This window comes from Malurus melanocephalus, unplaced genomic scaffold (assembly GCF_030028575.1).
Source record: "Malurus melanocephalus ecotype Western Australia unplaced genomic scaffold, MMel_1.1 scaffold_303, whole genome shotgun sequence".
Taxonomy (NCBI): Eukaryota; Metazoa; Chordata; class Aves; order Passeriformes; family Maluridae; genus Malurus; species Malurus melanocephalus.
The window spans coordinates 308,805-324,740 of NW_026623535.1; the positions used below are offsets into that span (position 1 = coordinate 308,805).

The following is a 15,936-nucleotide window of genomic DNA, read 5'->3' on the forward strand; positions in this document are numbered from 1 at the left end:
GCATCTTCTATATGACACATACCTAATGAAATTATGCCAAGCTCTTTGGCAGAAAGGAGATGTTCTTTCACCTCTTCAGCAACAAAATAGTCACAAATACTTAAATTGGGAAACAGTCTCACTTTTTTAAAAAAGAAAACACTCCTGAAATCAAATCAGTCATTTATACTTGTGTGTAATAAGAGAAAAGTCAGAGGTTGGAATGTGGCCTGTTTGTCATTAATTCAACAAAACAAGACAAAGCCTTTTAAGACTTTTAAGAGAATTTTTGATTTATCAAAATTTGAAGGAGGACTCAAGGGCTGGTTACTGAGGGCAAGTGCTACAAAAACACAAGCTGTGTAAAGGTATTACAGGKCCTGAAAGCTCACTGCCAGGGGAAGAGGCAGCCCCCACTCTGCCCCAGCAAGCATTCCCATTCCCATACCACCAGCTTGGGTGATTTTKTGGTCACACAAAGAAGAGCTGCCAGGAATAGGACCCAGCCAATAAGCCCATTCACCAAATGATCAGGCAAGGATGCAAGGAAGCAGCMAAGGTTCTGTATTCCAGACYACAGCCACCTTTATTTGCATGTTTGGTTTCTTTTTTTTTAAGATTAGATATTGAGAGTTACTGAGTTCACACAGCTTTGCTGGGAAGCTGTCAGTGGGCTGTTGGCCCACAGCACAGTGACACAAAGGCACACCCTGCAGCAGTGTGAAGAGCAGTAACAGGCATGGCTGTACCAAATGGCTGCCTCTGGCAAGGGATCAAGGAGCAGGTAACTCAAGCAGAGAGAGAGGTGGAATGACTCCCCAAACTTCTCTGTCCCCATTTTAACACAGTTGTTGGCCATTTCCTCTCTGTTCCTACTGTTCAGCACTCTGTCAGATCAGCTCAGCTTTCACTACCCGTCCTGATCACTGCTTCCTGCTCACACTTCCTACTCCAGCTTCACCATCTTTAAACCACACCCGCAAACTTGGCAATATTTAAAAAGACAGATCTGTACAAATAGATGCTTTAACCACTCAAAGGTGTCAAACCTTGCTCTTCAGCTACCAAACTTTACAACTCTCTTGGAAGTCTATAAAATTTACAAATGGCATCTGTAAAGAAAGAAAAAAACAAAACAGGTATTCCCCCCCACCCCAAGTCCAACTACATTATTACCAGTAAAATAAATGTATCCAAATACAATTAACTGAAGTCTCAAAATTCAAAAGTGGAAAGCACTGGCTCACTGAACTGAAGGAGAAAGCAATTTCTACAGACAAAAGTTTAAAATTACACTTCAAAGTGAAGGTGTCCCATCATAGTGGGAATTGACACTCCATAGTGTCAATTTACTCCACAGAGGAAAAGAGAGAACACTTAGGCAAGTTTGCAACACTTGCATTCGAGATACATTCAAGAGCAGGATAACTTAAAATAAATGGATGCATCAAATTCCATGAGAAAGAGCAGGACAGAATCCCAGAAGGATCCATAGTAAAAAGGCAGGAGATTATTACTTCACCTGCAACTTGTTCCTTACTAAGACTGCCACTGTATTTAAAGAAATTAAAAACCAAACAAACAAAAACCCAAACAAAACCAAAAAATAAACCAAAAAAGCCAACAAAACAAAACAAAAAAACCCCAAAACACAAGCATTTTCCTTTCATTTGCCCTAATTTTTCATTGTTGTAAGTCTGCAGGCTAATGATGATACAGACATGAGGGTTTGTATTAGACTACCAGCTTTCAATCATGAAAAAAAGCTTCCCTGAAACAACAGATTTTAATTTGTTCAAATAAATATAAAGTAGGACAACATCTTTGACCATGGGAAAATAGGATGACTGTCAAGTCCTACTGGAAGTGACCACCAGCAGATAAGAATACAACACTTAAGTACTAAACAAGCAGCTTAAATTAAAAAATTTTTCTAGTTTGGTGATTCCCCAGAAAATACTAATGATTTCAGRAAATGACACACTTGAGTCTCCAACATATCACAGAAACTTTCAAAATACCCACRCTGAAGAACAAGTTGGGCAGCTCTTAAACCTACAAATCACTATGGTGATGCAGACTTGTGTTTTTATGSTAATGCTACAAACTGGCTTTACCCCAAACTTCAGAGCAGATAGTTTAATGGCACAAATTATTTTCATCACAGTCAAATCATGGCACCTGAGGGAAGAAGTATTCTTAAAGTAGCTTATGCCTCTTCAACAGTAAAAAAAGACCAAAAAGTTCATAGCAAAACCACCTCAAAACTACAAATCTCTGGCCCAAAGGCCTATTCACTGAAGAATTACTACAAGTCCTTATTTACAAAAGCACACATAGCCTTTTCAAGGGCGAGGAAGAAATAAGTCTTTGGATATGTTAATATTAACTGTTGGAGTGGAATATACCTGAGGTGTTTTAGAATATGAACTTTTGTTCGACACAGTGTTTCAAATTAATTATTGTATCATTTCAGAGACCTGCATGGGAACTCGCTCACAGATGGATCATGTTATCAGTGTGACAAACGATTCTACTCCACAGGGGTGAAATACCTTCAACACTTCTCACCAAAGGTAGATTTTATGGTCTGCTTTTCTTTTAGTTGGAAAGTTATAGTTAATTACATTGCTTACATTGCTCAAATACAAGAATTCTTCAGAGCATCAACAAGATACAGCAGAAGCCTGTACTTTTTTTTTTTTAAAAAAAATACTGTTATCAACCTTTACTTATATAGGAATATTATAGACTTTCTTCCCAGCTTCTCTTTCAGTACCATTAAAAACTTCTTATTTTGCCTATATTTTCTACATATATTTTATATAAATACACTCATGCTTATGTAATATATAAAAATAATATACAAATGTAATTAATTAAAGTTCAGCATTAGTGGGTTCTTAATTCCATTTAGTCTGTCAGCTTCAAAAATCTTACCAACATACACTGGTTTGGTGGTCTGTGAATACTTGAAAAAAGGAAACTAGAATTTCTAGGGGCAGACAGCCACAASACTTTGCTGAATATGCRGCATATGGAGTACCCCAAAAGAYCAGCTAGCAGTCATGTGAASYAGCCTCTGCATCCAAACAAAAAGTACCCAATAGTGTTTCTAAATTTAGGGGTTTTTTTATGTTCTTTTGTTTTTTTGGGTTTTTTTTTAATTGGACTTGTTCTACTTATCAACAGGAAAATAGTCCAAAAGTTRAACACTTGAGGGATTAAAAAGTCAGCAGTTCTCTCTGGAGATGTGGGAAATTGCTTATGAATATTATTTATGGGAATAATCCTAACTATTCCAAGGAGCATCATTTCCTATACTGTAAATTTATAGGAAACACACTGAAAGATATTGTTCATGTGAAGACATTAAGGAGTCAATCTCTTCTTACTACTCTTAGGCATTAAAACAATGCCTAAAATCTTCATTTTAGTGTGACAGCAGAAACTGATTTAACCTGTACTATCTGCCAGGTTAGAATATTGCATCAAAACAATACAGATCATAGTTTTCATTAATATCCCTCTCCATTCAGGTAATTAAACTGAGGCAGCAACACAGTGTTTGAAATTGCAGGAAGGGCCTGTGAACAGGGTGACCCAGCTGGTGACTCAGCAGGACTTTCTCTGCCTCCTCCCCTGCAAGGGAGGGCAGGAAATTTCAAAAGAACGTGTTCATACCAAACACAGCTATGAGTTAYAATTTAAAGCAAAGTCACATGCCCACAGGTAATAAGGCCAGMAGAATAAACCTGGCAGTGAACCGGTAACACACACAAAATGAGTTCCTTCTCCACCAGAAACCGGACACTGCAACCAGCATCCTTCAACACTGTTGGTGCCCTTTTTTGAGCGCTCCCATTAAGTCAGCCATGGAGGCTACACCATACCTGTTTGTCATTTAAATACTCCTGTATTTGACTATAAATAATATAGATYGCATTTGTGGAACGTGATTAATGAACAAGACTCGAAACTTCAGCCCACACAGTAGCTGTGGGTAAATAAGTTGTGTGTAACAACACACCCAGGACAGCCTATTCTTGGCAAAGAAAACTCCTACACTTCCTCTATCACTAATAAAATGCTCTGAAAATAGTGATATGTAAGAACAACTGCACAGCATTAGGCCTCCAAAGGCCTGTCTAACCTGATATCACTTCTGATAAAGTGTGTGGAAGAGGACAAGAACCAGACACACACASAGTAGATGCAACCCAGTAACAAATTCTCAGTCACTTATGTATGGCACAGATCKTCTGAGCCAAATGTGGGGCCTTTATGTTTATCAAATGATGATGCATTTTTCTGTGTAACATCTCAGAGACCAGGGGCAGTTCTGAGCTCACTACTTGACAACTTGTTGAATACCCAAAAACAATTCAAGGAGACAAACAACCCTTACTTCACATTCACCCTCTTCATGCACYTTTATCATTCACAATTCTAGAGGCTTTCGCCATCTCTCTCCTCCCCTCCCCCACCAAAACACCCCCCTCTATGCTTTCTCAAGTGTTGCTGTATTTTCTGAGGCCTGAGGAAGGGACACAGAACTTCACAGCACTTGCCTCACCAGCACACCATGCACACAGGTAACAAGCTTTGTTTTGCTCTCTACTACTTTCATTACAGTTCCTAGTGATTTTGTTTCTGTAATTGGTACAGCTTTTTCAGACAGCTAACACCAAAACCTGCTCTTAAGATGATGTTTTTGCCTGCCCAAGCACCACAGAACCATAAAATCACTTAGGCTGGAAATKACCTTTAAGACCATCAASCCCAACTGTAAACCCAGCACTGTCAGGTCCACCACTAAACCATGTCTGTAAGCATCACATCTATTTGTCTTTTAAGTATCTCCACAGATGGYAACTTTATACCTTACCTGGGCAGCCSGTTTCAATGCTTGATAATCCTTGCAGTGATCAAAGTTTTCYTAATATCCAATCTAGACCTCCCCACGCCTTGTCTTGATTCACACAACTTAATGGCCAAACAACTGACTCTCCTGTTATATTTCTAACTATTTTATTTCATTTTTAGTGGGTTCTTCACTGCACCTGCATTTGACACTCTGCTTTGGGTACATTAACATCAGCAGAAAACTTTACCATCTGACTCCAGATCATTTGTTTATTTTAGAGAACACAAACTCACAACACAGATGCCTCTCTGATGAAAACAAGCAAGTTACTCCTCTCTGCTTTGCTCCTTGCAAATCCAAGCAGAATCAGCCTTCCCACCCCATGGCCACCAAGCTCTTCCAAAAATCTTTGGTGATGACTGTCTCAAAGGCAGGCCTGACAAACACACTGGCTGAACATCACAACACTGCAGTGGCTCTGACGGACCTATCAAACTCCACTGAAGCCTAAAATTCCCTGCTAAGATGGTCCTAAAACCATGTCTAGTTCTCAGCTATTAATCAAAACCAGATRAATTGTCAATCACCAGCTTCATCTCACAGCCAAACTAATTTGCAGTTTTGCACACAAAAAAAGAAATTAACAAGCCTTGGAATCAACTCAGCAGTTTTTTTTCAACTTAAAAGCAAAAAGAACTTCACTTTCCTTCTAAGATATCTAAAAACAAAACAGTAATTTGGTTAACCACAAGTATTGTAGCCTTGCCATGATAAGGTTAGCTTCAAATCACTGAAAAATAATTACTAAGATGACTTCTGTTGATTTTAAAGTACATACTGCTTTCAATTTTCACTGACTATATTAATTTTGATGATTTATTTTAAACAAATAAAAACAAACCAGTCWTTTAAATAACTGCTCTTCAGTGAAAAGTTTTCTGCCTGATATGAAAGGAAAACCATGACACAGGATAGCTACCAACTCTGTATTCAGGCTTAAGAGCAGGGGTTTCACACATCTGCATTTTCCCCAGGGGGTGGGGAGGGGTTAAGTCTTCGTTGATTTGAACAATATTCATTTCACCCGAACAGTTTTTCAAGGGGGAAACGCCTGCCTGTTAAAGAGTTTCATTACTACAGTCAGGGCTCAAACTAATTACTTAATGGGAAGGTACGTTAACAGCAACTTTTACCAGATAAAAACTTAACAGAAGTAAGCTAATAGAGAAGTTACTTGGCTTGYAACAACTGTCTGAATTACTGATTTTAATCAAGTAACTGGAGTTATCATGTGGTTTTCCTCTAATTATTTAGTTTCAGCGCTTACCTTTCTTCAAGCTATTCATCTGCAGTTCAGCAYTCTGTAATAGGCTGCATAGCTCATTTAAGGGCTGAGCTGTCTGTGTTTAACCTCTTCACTGATTAAAGGGAAACAAATGTCCCAAGAACATTTAACAAGCCYGTACATTTTACAAGTAAACTTTCTTCTCCCAAACCACCTTTTGATGCCAAAAATAGGCTTACTGAATGGTCCGAGGAAAACAAGGAATTAATGCTGGTGAAGAACACCACTGCTTTAGAGTACAGTTCTCCTCAAATACTTCCTCCCATGTCCCCACCATCACTGGTCATGAAAGATGCCAGTGACACTGATTTTTGTTCCTTTGCTGTCTTGAAAGTCTTACATTACCATTTCTACAATTTTCTTTCAAGTTTTTTATGCTAGATGCTTCAGCTCTCATCTTCAGAGTAAAAAGCATGTCTTATACTTCTTTTTCTCATTCCCACCCTTTCTGTACTGATCTGTGCTATCATTACCTCTTCCCAAATACCGGCTCATTCTCTTAATTTATTCCTATAGTCTTGAGTTCCCTCCTGTTTCATYGTGCTTACCCACGCAGTAACATGAGGCATTGGCAAGAGCTGCCCTCTCAGACAGGAACACACAACTCCACGTGTACACAAGAACTGTAATTTAGGTTCTCCAAAGAAAGTCTGTGTGGAGATGCAGAGAGGAAAGGCTGCCACAAGCATCTAAAATTTCAAACCAGCTTTGGGGTGGGCAGGGAAGGGAAAGATGGTCTTGAAGATATATTYTGACTTTGAAGAGAGCCTCTTCCTCCCTCAAGACGGTGCACTTTTCCCCTTGCCCAGCTTAGTCCCTGATCTCCCTCGCAGGGCTGCCCCCCRTTTCCTCCTCTGTTCCACGGGGAATGTGGAAGCCTGCCCCAGCTGCTGAGCTGCTCCATCCACCACTCCTTGTCAGCTGCCTCTCYGCAGCGCATACATCTGATTCCCAGAGCCAGCTCACGCTGTGCGGAGCAGCGAACAGGAGCAGCCGGCAGGCAGCAGTGGAGGGGACTGCTGAGCAGCTGCTTTGCGCACAGGCCCGGGACACTGCCTAGGACAGCTGTTTTTATGATTTATTAAGCRTATTGTAGCAACGTATCATTACCACTGCATTCCAACAATTGTCTCCAAATATTTATGGGCAGAGTTACTTGGCATTAATTACTGACTGATTTGGAAAAATAATCACTAAATTTTTGATATCTTGACCGCTTATTCATCTGGTACCAAAACCTCTTCAATGCTGCCTGACAGAGTCAAAGGCAAACAATGGCAAATGTGGAAATTCCAAAAAGCACTTTTTCAGCTGAAGCTTAACATAYTAACATGTAGCCAAACCTGTTAAGCCACAGAGGATCGAGATGTTTTACCATTTTTAGCTTTTAATTGAAAGACACATGGAAGCAATACATGGCCATCAAAACCTGGCACATCAGAGCTTCAGTAAAAATAAAAATTCTACTCTATTTAACATTTCAAGTCTCAGAAGATTTCATTTCAGACTATGATTCACACAATTGCCTTCTTGCATGAACTGTCTCCCCATGGCTTCTCAGTTGCATTACCTAGTACTAAAAAAGTTCATGCCAGAAATTTTTTCACATGTAAAAATTTCAGCTATAATTTAAAACCACAGAACATTCCCTTAGGATTTAAAAAAAAATACCTTGGTTTAGCCAAAACAAACACATTATAACACACACAAATTTCTTTCTCCAAGTTGCAAATACAAAATTTTAATAATTTAAATGACAATTCTCACACGTGCTTTCCATTTTCTCCCCAAAGGAACAAACATGAAAAAAGCAGTAGCTATTCAGCTTGTCCTGTTGTTGTATCACATTCTGGTCTATCCATAATGTTATCCTATAAAAATTACAGTAAGGACGTTMGAAAGATACCTGAACCTCCTTTTACCTTCAGCCTTTATACACCAAAAAAGCCACATAACCAAAAACAAACAAGAGAGTCCAACAGAAGCAACTATTTTGAAACCATAGTTCTTGAGCATCCTGAAAGGCATTCACAGTCATTTAAAACATTTTCTACTAATTGGAAGAAGCTTACCTGAAGGACAGGCACTTTTTGTGGTGTGTTTTGTGGTGACTGGTGAAGCTGTGCCCAAGGCTGATGATGAGGATGTGGGGGTGGTGAAGACTGATGATGTATCCCTGGATGAGGCTGCATGGGAGGACAGGTTGGCATTTGCTGTTGAAAAGACTGCTGTTGACTAGGAAGCTGCTGGCCAGATATTAGGCGCTCTTGTATTGCTTGTGGATCTGCAAGGCCAACACCTGGACAACCATTTGGTCTCATGTGCCCACCCATCTCCCGTGGTGTTGAAGACATACCCATAAACGGACGATTCTGTTGCATGTTTCTGGGGCCCATATTCCTTTGTCCAATTCCCATGGCACCAGGGGGCTGGTGTGACGGCTGGGGATGGGGTATATTTGGGTAACTGCCAACTTCCATTGGTATTCCAGCACTACCAGGTCTAACCTGTGGAGGAGGTGTACCTGCTGGATTACTCATTGCTTTCATAGGTGACATGGGAGGTGGAGAGGCATAAGTTCCCTGAGGCTGTGAAGGGTGCATAGTTTGCGTGTTCATTTGGTTAAGTGAGCCACTAGGGTGGATGGGCTGCTGGTGCATTAGTCCTTGACCACTGTTTGATGGAAATCCGACAGCATTTGGGTATCTTGGTACAGACTGATTCATTGGAGTGTTATTTGTAAGGCCTAAATTCTGATTCATCCCTGTATTATTAACTAATCCCTGATTAAGGTTACTGTAAGGATATCGAGAATACTGCCCTGAGTTGTTTATAGTAGGTGAGGGTACCGTCTGGCTCCGAGAACTAAAATTAAGTGTTTGCGGCCTAACAGCACCCTGCTGGGGAGGATTAGGGGRGAATCTGGGACTGTGGGCTACTGATTCCCCATGGAGAGCAGTGGGGGGATGGTGGTGAAATTGCTGGACTGAGTGTCGCAAAGAAGGTGCCATACTGGGATTCTGCTGGGGCACATGAGACAAGTGGCCAGGTCCTGAGGTGGCAATGAAAGGGTTTCCCTGATTGAGGCCTTCTTGGCCTTGAGAAAACTGGTTCATCCTCTGCTGCTGCGGCTGACCGTGCTGCTGCATTGAAAAATCACCACGAGCCATGTAGTTTCCCATCTGCTGCATGTGCTGAGGATGGCCCTGCCCAGGGGGTCCGGAGGGTGCCTGTGGCGGCTGTGTCGGTTGCGGCTGCTGCTGCTGCTGTTGCTGCTGGTATGGTGCTCTTATCTGGTCTGGCACTTGAACTGCCCGTGGTCCCCACATGGAGCCACTGTCTACGAAGGGTTGCCCGTGTCTTTCGTTCTGCATGCCGGGGTAGACTCCCATCTGACCACCAGCACCACTGCTGTGAGGAACCTGAGGAACTGGAGGGTTGTGATACTGCGAATGAGGAGACGCGATACCATTCCCAGGGGCATTGCTTATCATCCTGTTCGGCTGATCCATCAGGTGCATTTTCTGCTGTTCGTATTGATTATAGTGATCAAAATGGGTCAACTTGGCTTGATTTTGATTTGCAGGGGGATGATGAAGAGATGACTGTAAAGCGGGAAATCCTTGATCCATGGGCATTTGCTGACCCATAGGATTCACTGTATTTTCAGGATATCCACATTCTCCAAGACCTTCCAACCCTTCACTGAAAATATTCCCATCTTCTCCAAACAGACTCATCATTCCTGGATCTGCCATCTTTTTTCAGCACACAGCTCCTCGGAGCTACAACCAGAATGTTAGTCTGTGCTTCACCTCGGTGAGGTGTTTTGTCCTCAAAGCCTTTAATCCTCAACTAATCTCCTTCATGTCATTCCATATTTCCTTAATTCTTTTGGACCACGCAGTGTCAGGCAAAGTCTGGTTACTGCTCCTAGAAAAAGCAGGGGAAGGGGGAGAAAGAGAAAGAGAAGAAGATATTGAAATAAATAACATCAGGCAACATAAAGAAAACAAACTTGACCGTTTTTCAGATGTTTGCTAGTTTCAGCCCCCTGAAATGCATCTTAAAAATCTATTTCACATTACGAAGGATTCATTAGCTTTATCCAAAGCTTTATTATGATAAAGAGTTAAGAAGCAAGCAAAACACTAGCCTTAACCTTAAATTAATCCATTCACTACACTTCCTAGTGCTCCTTTCTTGGGTGGAACAGAACAAAAGAACACAACACGCAGCAGCAGCAGCTGCCACAGCAGGTAGGCAGATGTATGAATATAGCCGAGCAGCCCATCTGCTGAACTAAAGCCCTGAAAATGCTCTAGTTACCAACAGCATGTCCTTAACCTTATTCCCTTGAGCTGCGTAATCAGATGAGCAAGCAAAAGCACCAGGTCCTACGATGAACTAAAGTTAGTTACATGGACAACAGATTTTTCAGACGCACATAGAGATGACCYGCTAAAAACAGATCAAACTACAAGACTTAGCCTTTAGAAAGGAAAAAAAAAATTAAACAAGCAGTTTATCTTAATTTAATGAATTTGTAAACTGAAAGACACAATGCTTCTTCCCATTCCAGCAAAATTATATGCTCAATTTGTGTAAGAAAATCAAATTCCAAAGCTTCATCCCATGACAGGGTAGATTTCTCAATCCTTATCCGAATTTCTTTTATGAAGGTAACAGTGAACAGAATTGTTTAAGTTCATTACCCATCTTCAGGTAGTCTCATGCTACTACTGCAACTACAGCATTTTGGAAGACCACACTGAAGTTCTGTTCTCTCCAGAATTATCATCTTGAATACTTATTCAAGAGAACCAGTAATGGCACAAGAACTTAACAAAAAGCTAATCTAACAAGATACACATTTAATGTGTCCCCCATGGACTTATGGAATAAAAAGCAAAAACCAACAACACAGTAACGGAGCAGATTCAGGAAAGTTCTCATTCAGGTTTTCCACCGGGAAGACTGGTCTATTCTGAAATGTGTCCTCCATCCTCTCCCCGCAAGAACTCTAAAGATTTGTTTAGATCCGCTTTTTAAGAGCAAACCTTGTCTAATGCTGTCCTTTCTTTATAAAATCAGTATTTTAAACACAATGTCTCATACTGCAAAATAAACTTCACGAAAACAGTAAAGGGAGCCCATATACAGAGCAAATACAACTATTTTTTTATCGTGATTGTAATTTAGTGGCGACTGAGCTTTCAGATACCAACTTGCCCGGAATTAGCAATCAAAGTAAAGAAGATTTACAAGTTTATGCTTTCACATCTTGCATTCTGTTGTGGAGGAAGGATGCTTTCCCATCACTTTGTACGCAAAATGCTGGGCCAGACTGTTTGACTGRAGGTGATTTGTCCCACACAACTTCTAGGGAGAAAGTATCAGCACATTTATTACCCTTCTTGTAGCCACTGTCAAGAGGMCCTTCTACTGCATGAAGCAGAGGGCAAGAGGAAAGGCACAAGCATTTATCACTCCTCTTAAAATAGCATTTGAATGTCACCTTTAAAACCACACTCTTAAATCTCTTTAGTGCTTGGCTGGGATATTAACACTTCCTAAATCACTGGGAGGTAAACTCCTATGAGTTATCTTCATATCTCTAATATCTATTTGAGTTTATTTAATTTCCATTATTAGGCAGAAGCCATCTGTAATATTTACCACCTCATTCAGTTTATTAGAGCACAACATAAGGGAGTTTCAACAAGGTGAGAAGGAACCTCCTTCACGAAGAGAAGCTTTTGCTACTAGCCTGCTCCAGAGCAGACTGCAGTTGCGGTGAAGATCCCTGATTGCTCAAGGGCTTCTGGCACTATGACTACTGATGCACACTGCCATCAGGAGCTGTTAAAGCCGGACATCAGTGTCTACTCAGAGTCTCCCTACAACAGAACAGTCTCTGCCTGGAAATGCTAAAAAGCAGAGCACACAGACTCCCCACCACTGATGTAATCTGGGCAATATCAAAGTGGAGCCGAATAGGAGATCTCACCCATCCACTAGAGACAGCCACACAGTTATGAACATGCAAGGATTTCCATTCATTTTATTATGTAAATCAGGCCTGCTAAAAGAATCATTTTTTAAGACAAGCACACTCTATTCTCCTGAAGCACTAATGAAACTTTACAACAACAAGCTAACAGAGCATCTCCAGAAACAAGGTTCCAAGCATCAAGCACACATTTGAATCTGCTTTGTTTACTGTTTTTCAGCTGACAAGCTTCCAATAAAATTCAGGCCAGTCAGCCACTGATAATAGTCAACATCAGCTCACAGTAGCTTGGATCTGCTACTGCACCCAGAAAACCAAATTAAAATAGGGTAAGGGTTTTGTTTTACTAAACACACCTTATTTCTGCTCAGCTCATAGCATCCCAGTTTGCAGGTCTGGGTTCAGTACTGTCCCTTACAATGTAGGAGCCATGCTAGGGAACCTAGCACTGGCCTGATTTCCTGAGCACACACTCTTCCAAAAGAAAAGTAACCTTTAAGTTTATGATACAGTTTGTAAACAAACAAATCCATCATCTAAATTAAGAACAAAAATGCTGTTTGCCATTACGTGATTTTAGATCTGCATTTTTATCTGAGGCATAAATCAACTTCATGTTTGAGCTCTGGATGCTGACGTTACATTTGAAACACAGCATAAGACCATGGTTAAGAAGTTGTCTTCTTAGGAGCATTTCTTCAGGTTTAAGTCTAGCCTCAAATTTAATGACCATAGCCCTTTACAGTCAGCTGTGCTTTTGCCAAACCTTATTCTACTTTCCCCAATAAAAGTCACACCTCTGTTGTGATATATGGCTAACAGCAGCTGTTGAAGCATGAAAGACAGTAGCAGCTACAGCCKGATCAAAATAAATTAACCAATGTTTTGAAAAGGAAATAGTCAATACTGGAATTACCTAAAAACCTCTCAACCTTCTATTCTAACAGGGTAGATATCTTCCAGACAGTTAAGCAAGTCACGAGAGTCACAGCCTTATTTTAAATTGCAACCATATCTGCTTCTTTCAAAACAAGAGAAAGCCAACATACAATTAAAAGTAGAACCTGCATCAAGCAGTAATTCTAATTAAAATAGTAATTCAGGACCACTGTTCACTTCCCTATGAATGCAGACATACTAACAGCAAGACTAGCCATGATAAACTCAGCTTACWGTCTTTTTATTTAAATAGTTTAARAATAAGGGATGGTGCATCTTCTCTRCATTCCTGCAACTTAAAACCAACATACCACAATGACTGTTTCTTGGGTACAAATGGAAGAGTATCTGAACCTTAGAAAGGTGGACAGCTGAAACAAAGTATGAATGTATGAAAAGAAGTGAATTTTTTTATTGCCATTCTTAAACTACACAGGTTCTGCTATAAAATTCTATCACTKTTCTGTTCCTGAACATGAAAGATTGCACCAAGAAGACTGACCTAAAGAGTCAATGAATATATTTCCTTAAGGCTGCTTAGRCAGCCTGTTTCTTTTCAAAGCAGCRGTGTGATCCCAACCACCAGGACACAGTCAATTGCTTAACAACCCTGTTGCCTCAACAAAGCTTACATTTACTCCAGTTTGCAGGATTCCAGTCTTAAACAGCTAGATCTCAAATTTAAGTAGTAGTGAACCATTATTCAGTTTAATATTCCAAAGCTGCATGCACTCAGTAGTCTTCAGAAGCTTTTATAGCTGAACTGGCTGCTGCATACCCCYAACTTAGCTAGGCCTGCAGACACTAAAAACCTGAACTTCATTAGTTTTGCTCCCAAAGCAGCAGATCCAGGCAGTYAAGACCAGGAAGCAGCCAGGGCAGCACACAGATGCCCATGCCCTGCACACCACCATCCTCACATTCTGCTGTTCAAAAGAACATTTTGTAAATCAACAGGTTCCTCGATTCAGCTATCAACCCTTCTAAAGAAGAAACTCAGTAGCATTTGGCCGTGCAGCAAGTAAACTGAATAAACAGAAGGTGAGAAGGCAACTGACTGATCCAAGCTTGAAATGACATGTGCCATGCAGTTATATTTTTACAGCTATTAGCTGATACCTCCAACAAAACTCCCAAGTACCTGACAGACACAAAATAAACCAGCTACTCACACAACGGAACTATGCCCATACATACAGTGCAGTAAACAYCACAAATACCGTGCTATTTTGAAGAACTAGGCTAAAAAGACCTCTCGTGCTAAAAAACAACACCATGCCAAAGGTCATTTTGAGACCAGAGCCTCAAATGTAGGATTAAACATTAGGCTACTAAATCTGCATTTAAACATTGTGCATTTAAACTGCTTTTCAAAACTGCTAAGCTCCTGCTGGCTGTTAGGGGTAGTAATTTAAGCATTTGCTGCATGGAAGGACATGACATAAACGACAGCCATGAAAGTCACATTCTTATTTTACTCACAAAGTTGAAAGAAAACATTCACCAAAAACTTCAAAGAYACATGCAATACCATGACAACATAGAAAAAGTCACGACAAGATATTCAGATTGGGCAAGATGGTTGGTGAGGCTTCTACATTTCACCTCATTCGCCTACTGAGCACACAGCACTGCTGATGCCAGGACAGTTATGCAAGTGCCTGACCGTGTCCGTGGGAAGCACGCCTCGTCTCCTACGTGCTTAATGCTTACTTTTCATTGCTGTCACAGACACCACGTATGGTAYGTTCCTCCTGCATATAGATTAGCCAAAATATAAGACCAGACCTGTAAAGTGATTGCAACATCATTTCTGACTGCAGCTTCCAAAAAACTCAGTTTCCTGAATGCCTGAAGACCTTTTTCTTTTTTCAATTCACTTAGAATGCTTTCCTACTACACGCTTCACACAGTACAGCTGTGTTAAAAATTAAGTCCGTATAGTTCAGACATCAAAGGATGGCAGGAATCTCGTTCTCCCTCATCCCGGGAAAGGGAGACAGGACTTGCAAAGATGAAAAGAATGACCCGATGCACTTCAGGAATATTCTGTCTTAGTGGGAAGCATCAGCAAATATGATTTAAGCATTTCTGAGAAGTTTAGTTTCACATTTATCTTAGTAAAATTCAGTTAGTTCTTCACAGAAATACATCCTTACAAGAACCGCAGTAGCAACTTAAAGGCTGTCACTGTCTCTTGGTAAATTAAGAATTGGATGGGGGAGTGGCAGAGAAAACCTAAGGTGCCTTTCCTCAAAGGTCACAGGTTCTGCCAATGTGAAGTCAGCTAAATGCCGTGAGTGCTATTCAGTAACTTTTGGCCAAGAAATCCACGAACCCTGCATTTCCCATAAAATCATTCAGCAAAAGCCAGATTGGATTTTGTTTCCTTAATGTATGATGTACTTTGGCAGAAAACAGGCTTTCACCGAGGCAACTGAGGGCACAACAGCCTTCGAATATTTGGCAGCTTGTTGCTGTCAAGCAGCTGATGCAGGAATGACCAGCCCAGAGTTCAGCCTGTGCCACACATTTGGAAACAATATCCTACGTCATTCAAGTTCACAGGAGCTCTGATACAAGACCACAACAGCGTCACTAAGGAGAGGACTCTGATGCAAACCCACTGAGCCTCGTTACATCATGCAGAAGCATTTGCCATACCAGTTGGGCCGCAAACTCTTTGCCCGAACACAATTATAAGTCAGCACCTACAATATTACAGAAGAAGCCTCAGCATGTCTTTTCTTTGCTGATCAGAACAGGAAAGTTTAGAGCCATTTATTAGAAGTA

At 40.7% G+C, this 15,936-nt stretch overlaps 1 protein-coding gene across 4 annotated transcripts in view; it reads right to left on the reverse strand.

The window, feature by feature from the left end:
• The window catches only part of CHD7 (chromodomain helicase DNA binding protein 7), a 132,460-nt gene that overhangs the window by 80,913 nt on the left and 35,611 nt on the right, over positions 1-15,936 (reverse strand). For all 4 annotated transcript variants that reach the window (XM_057377155.1, XM_057377157.1, XM_057377156.1 and 1 more), the window contains exon 2: positions 8,264-10,124. In XM_057377155.1, coding sequence (XP_057233138.1) covers positions 8,264-9,949 — 1,686 coding nt within the window. In that variant the 5' untranslated portion in view covers positions 9,950-10,124. The remainder of the gene's footprint in view (positions 1-8,263; positions 10,125-15,936) is intronic.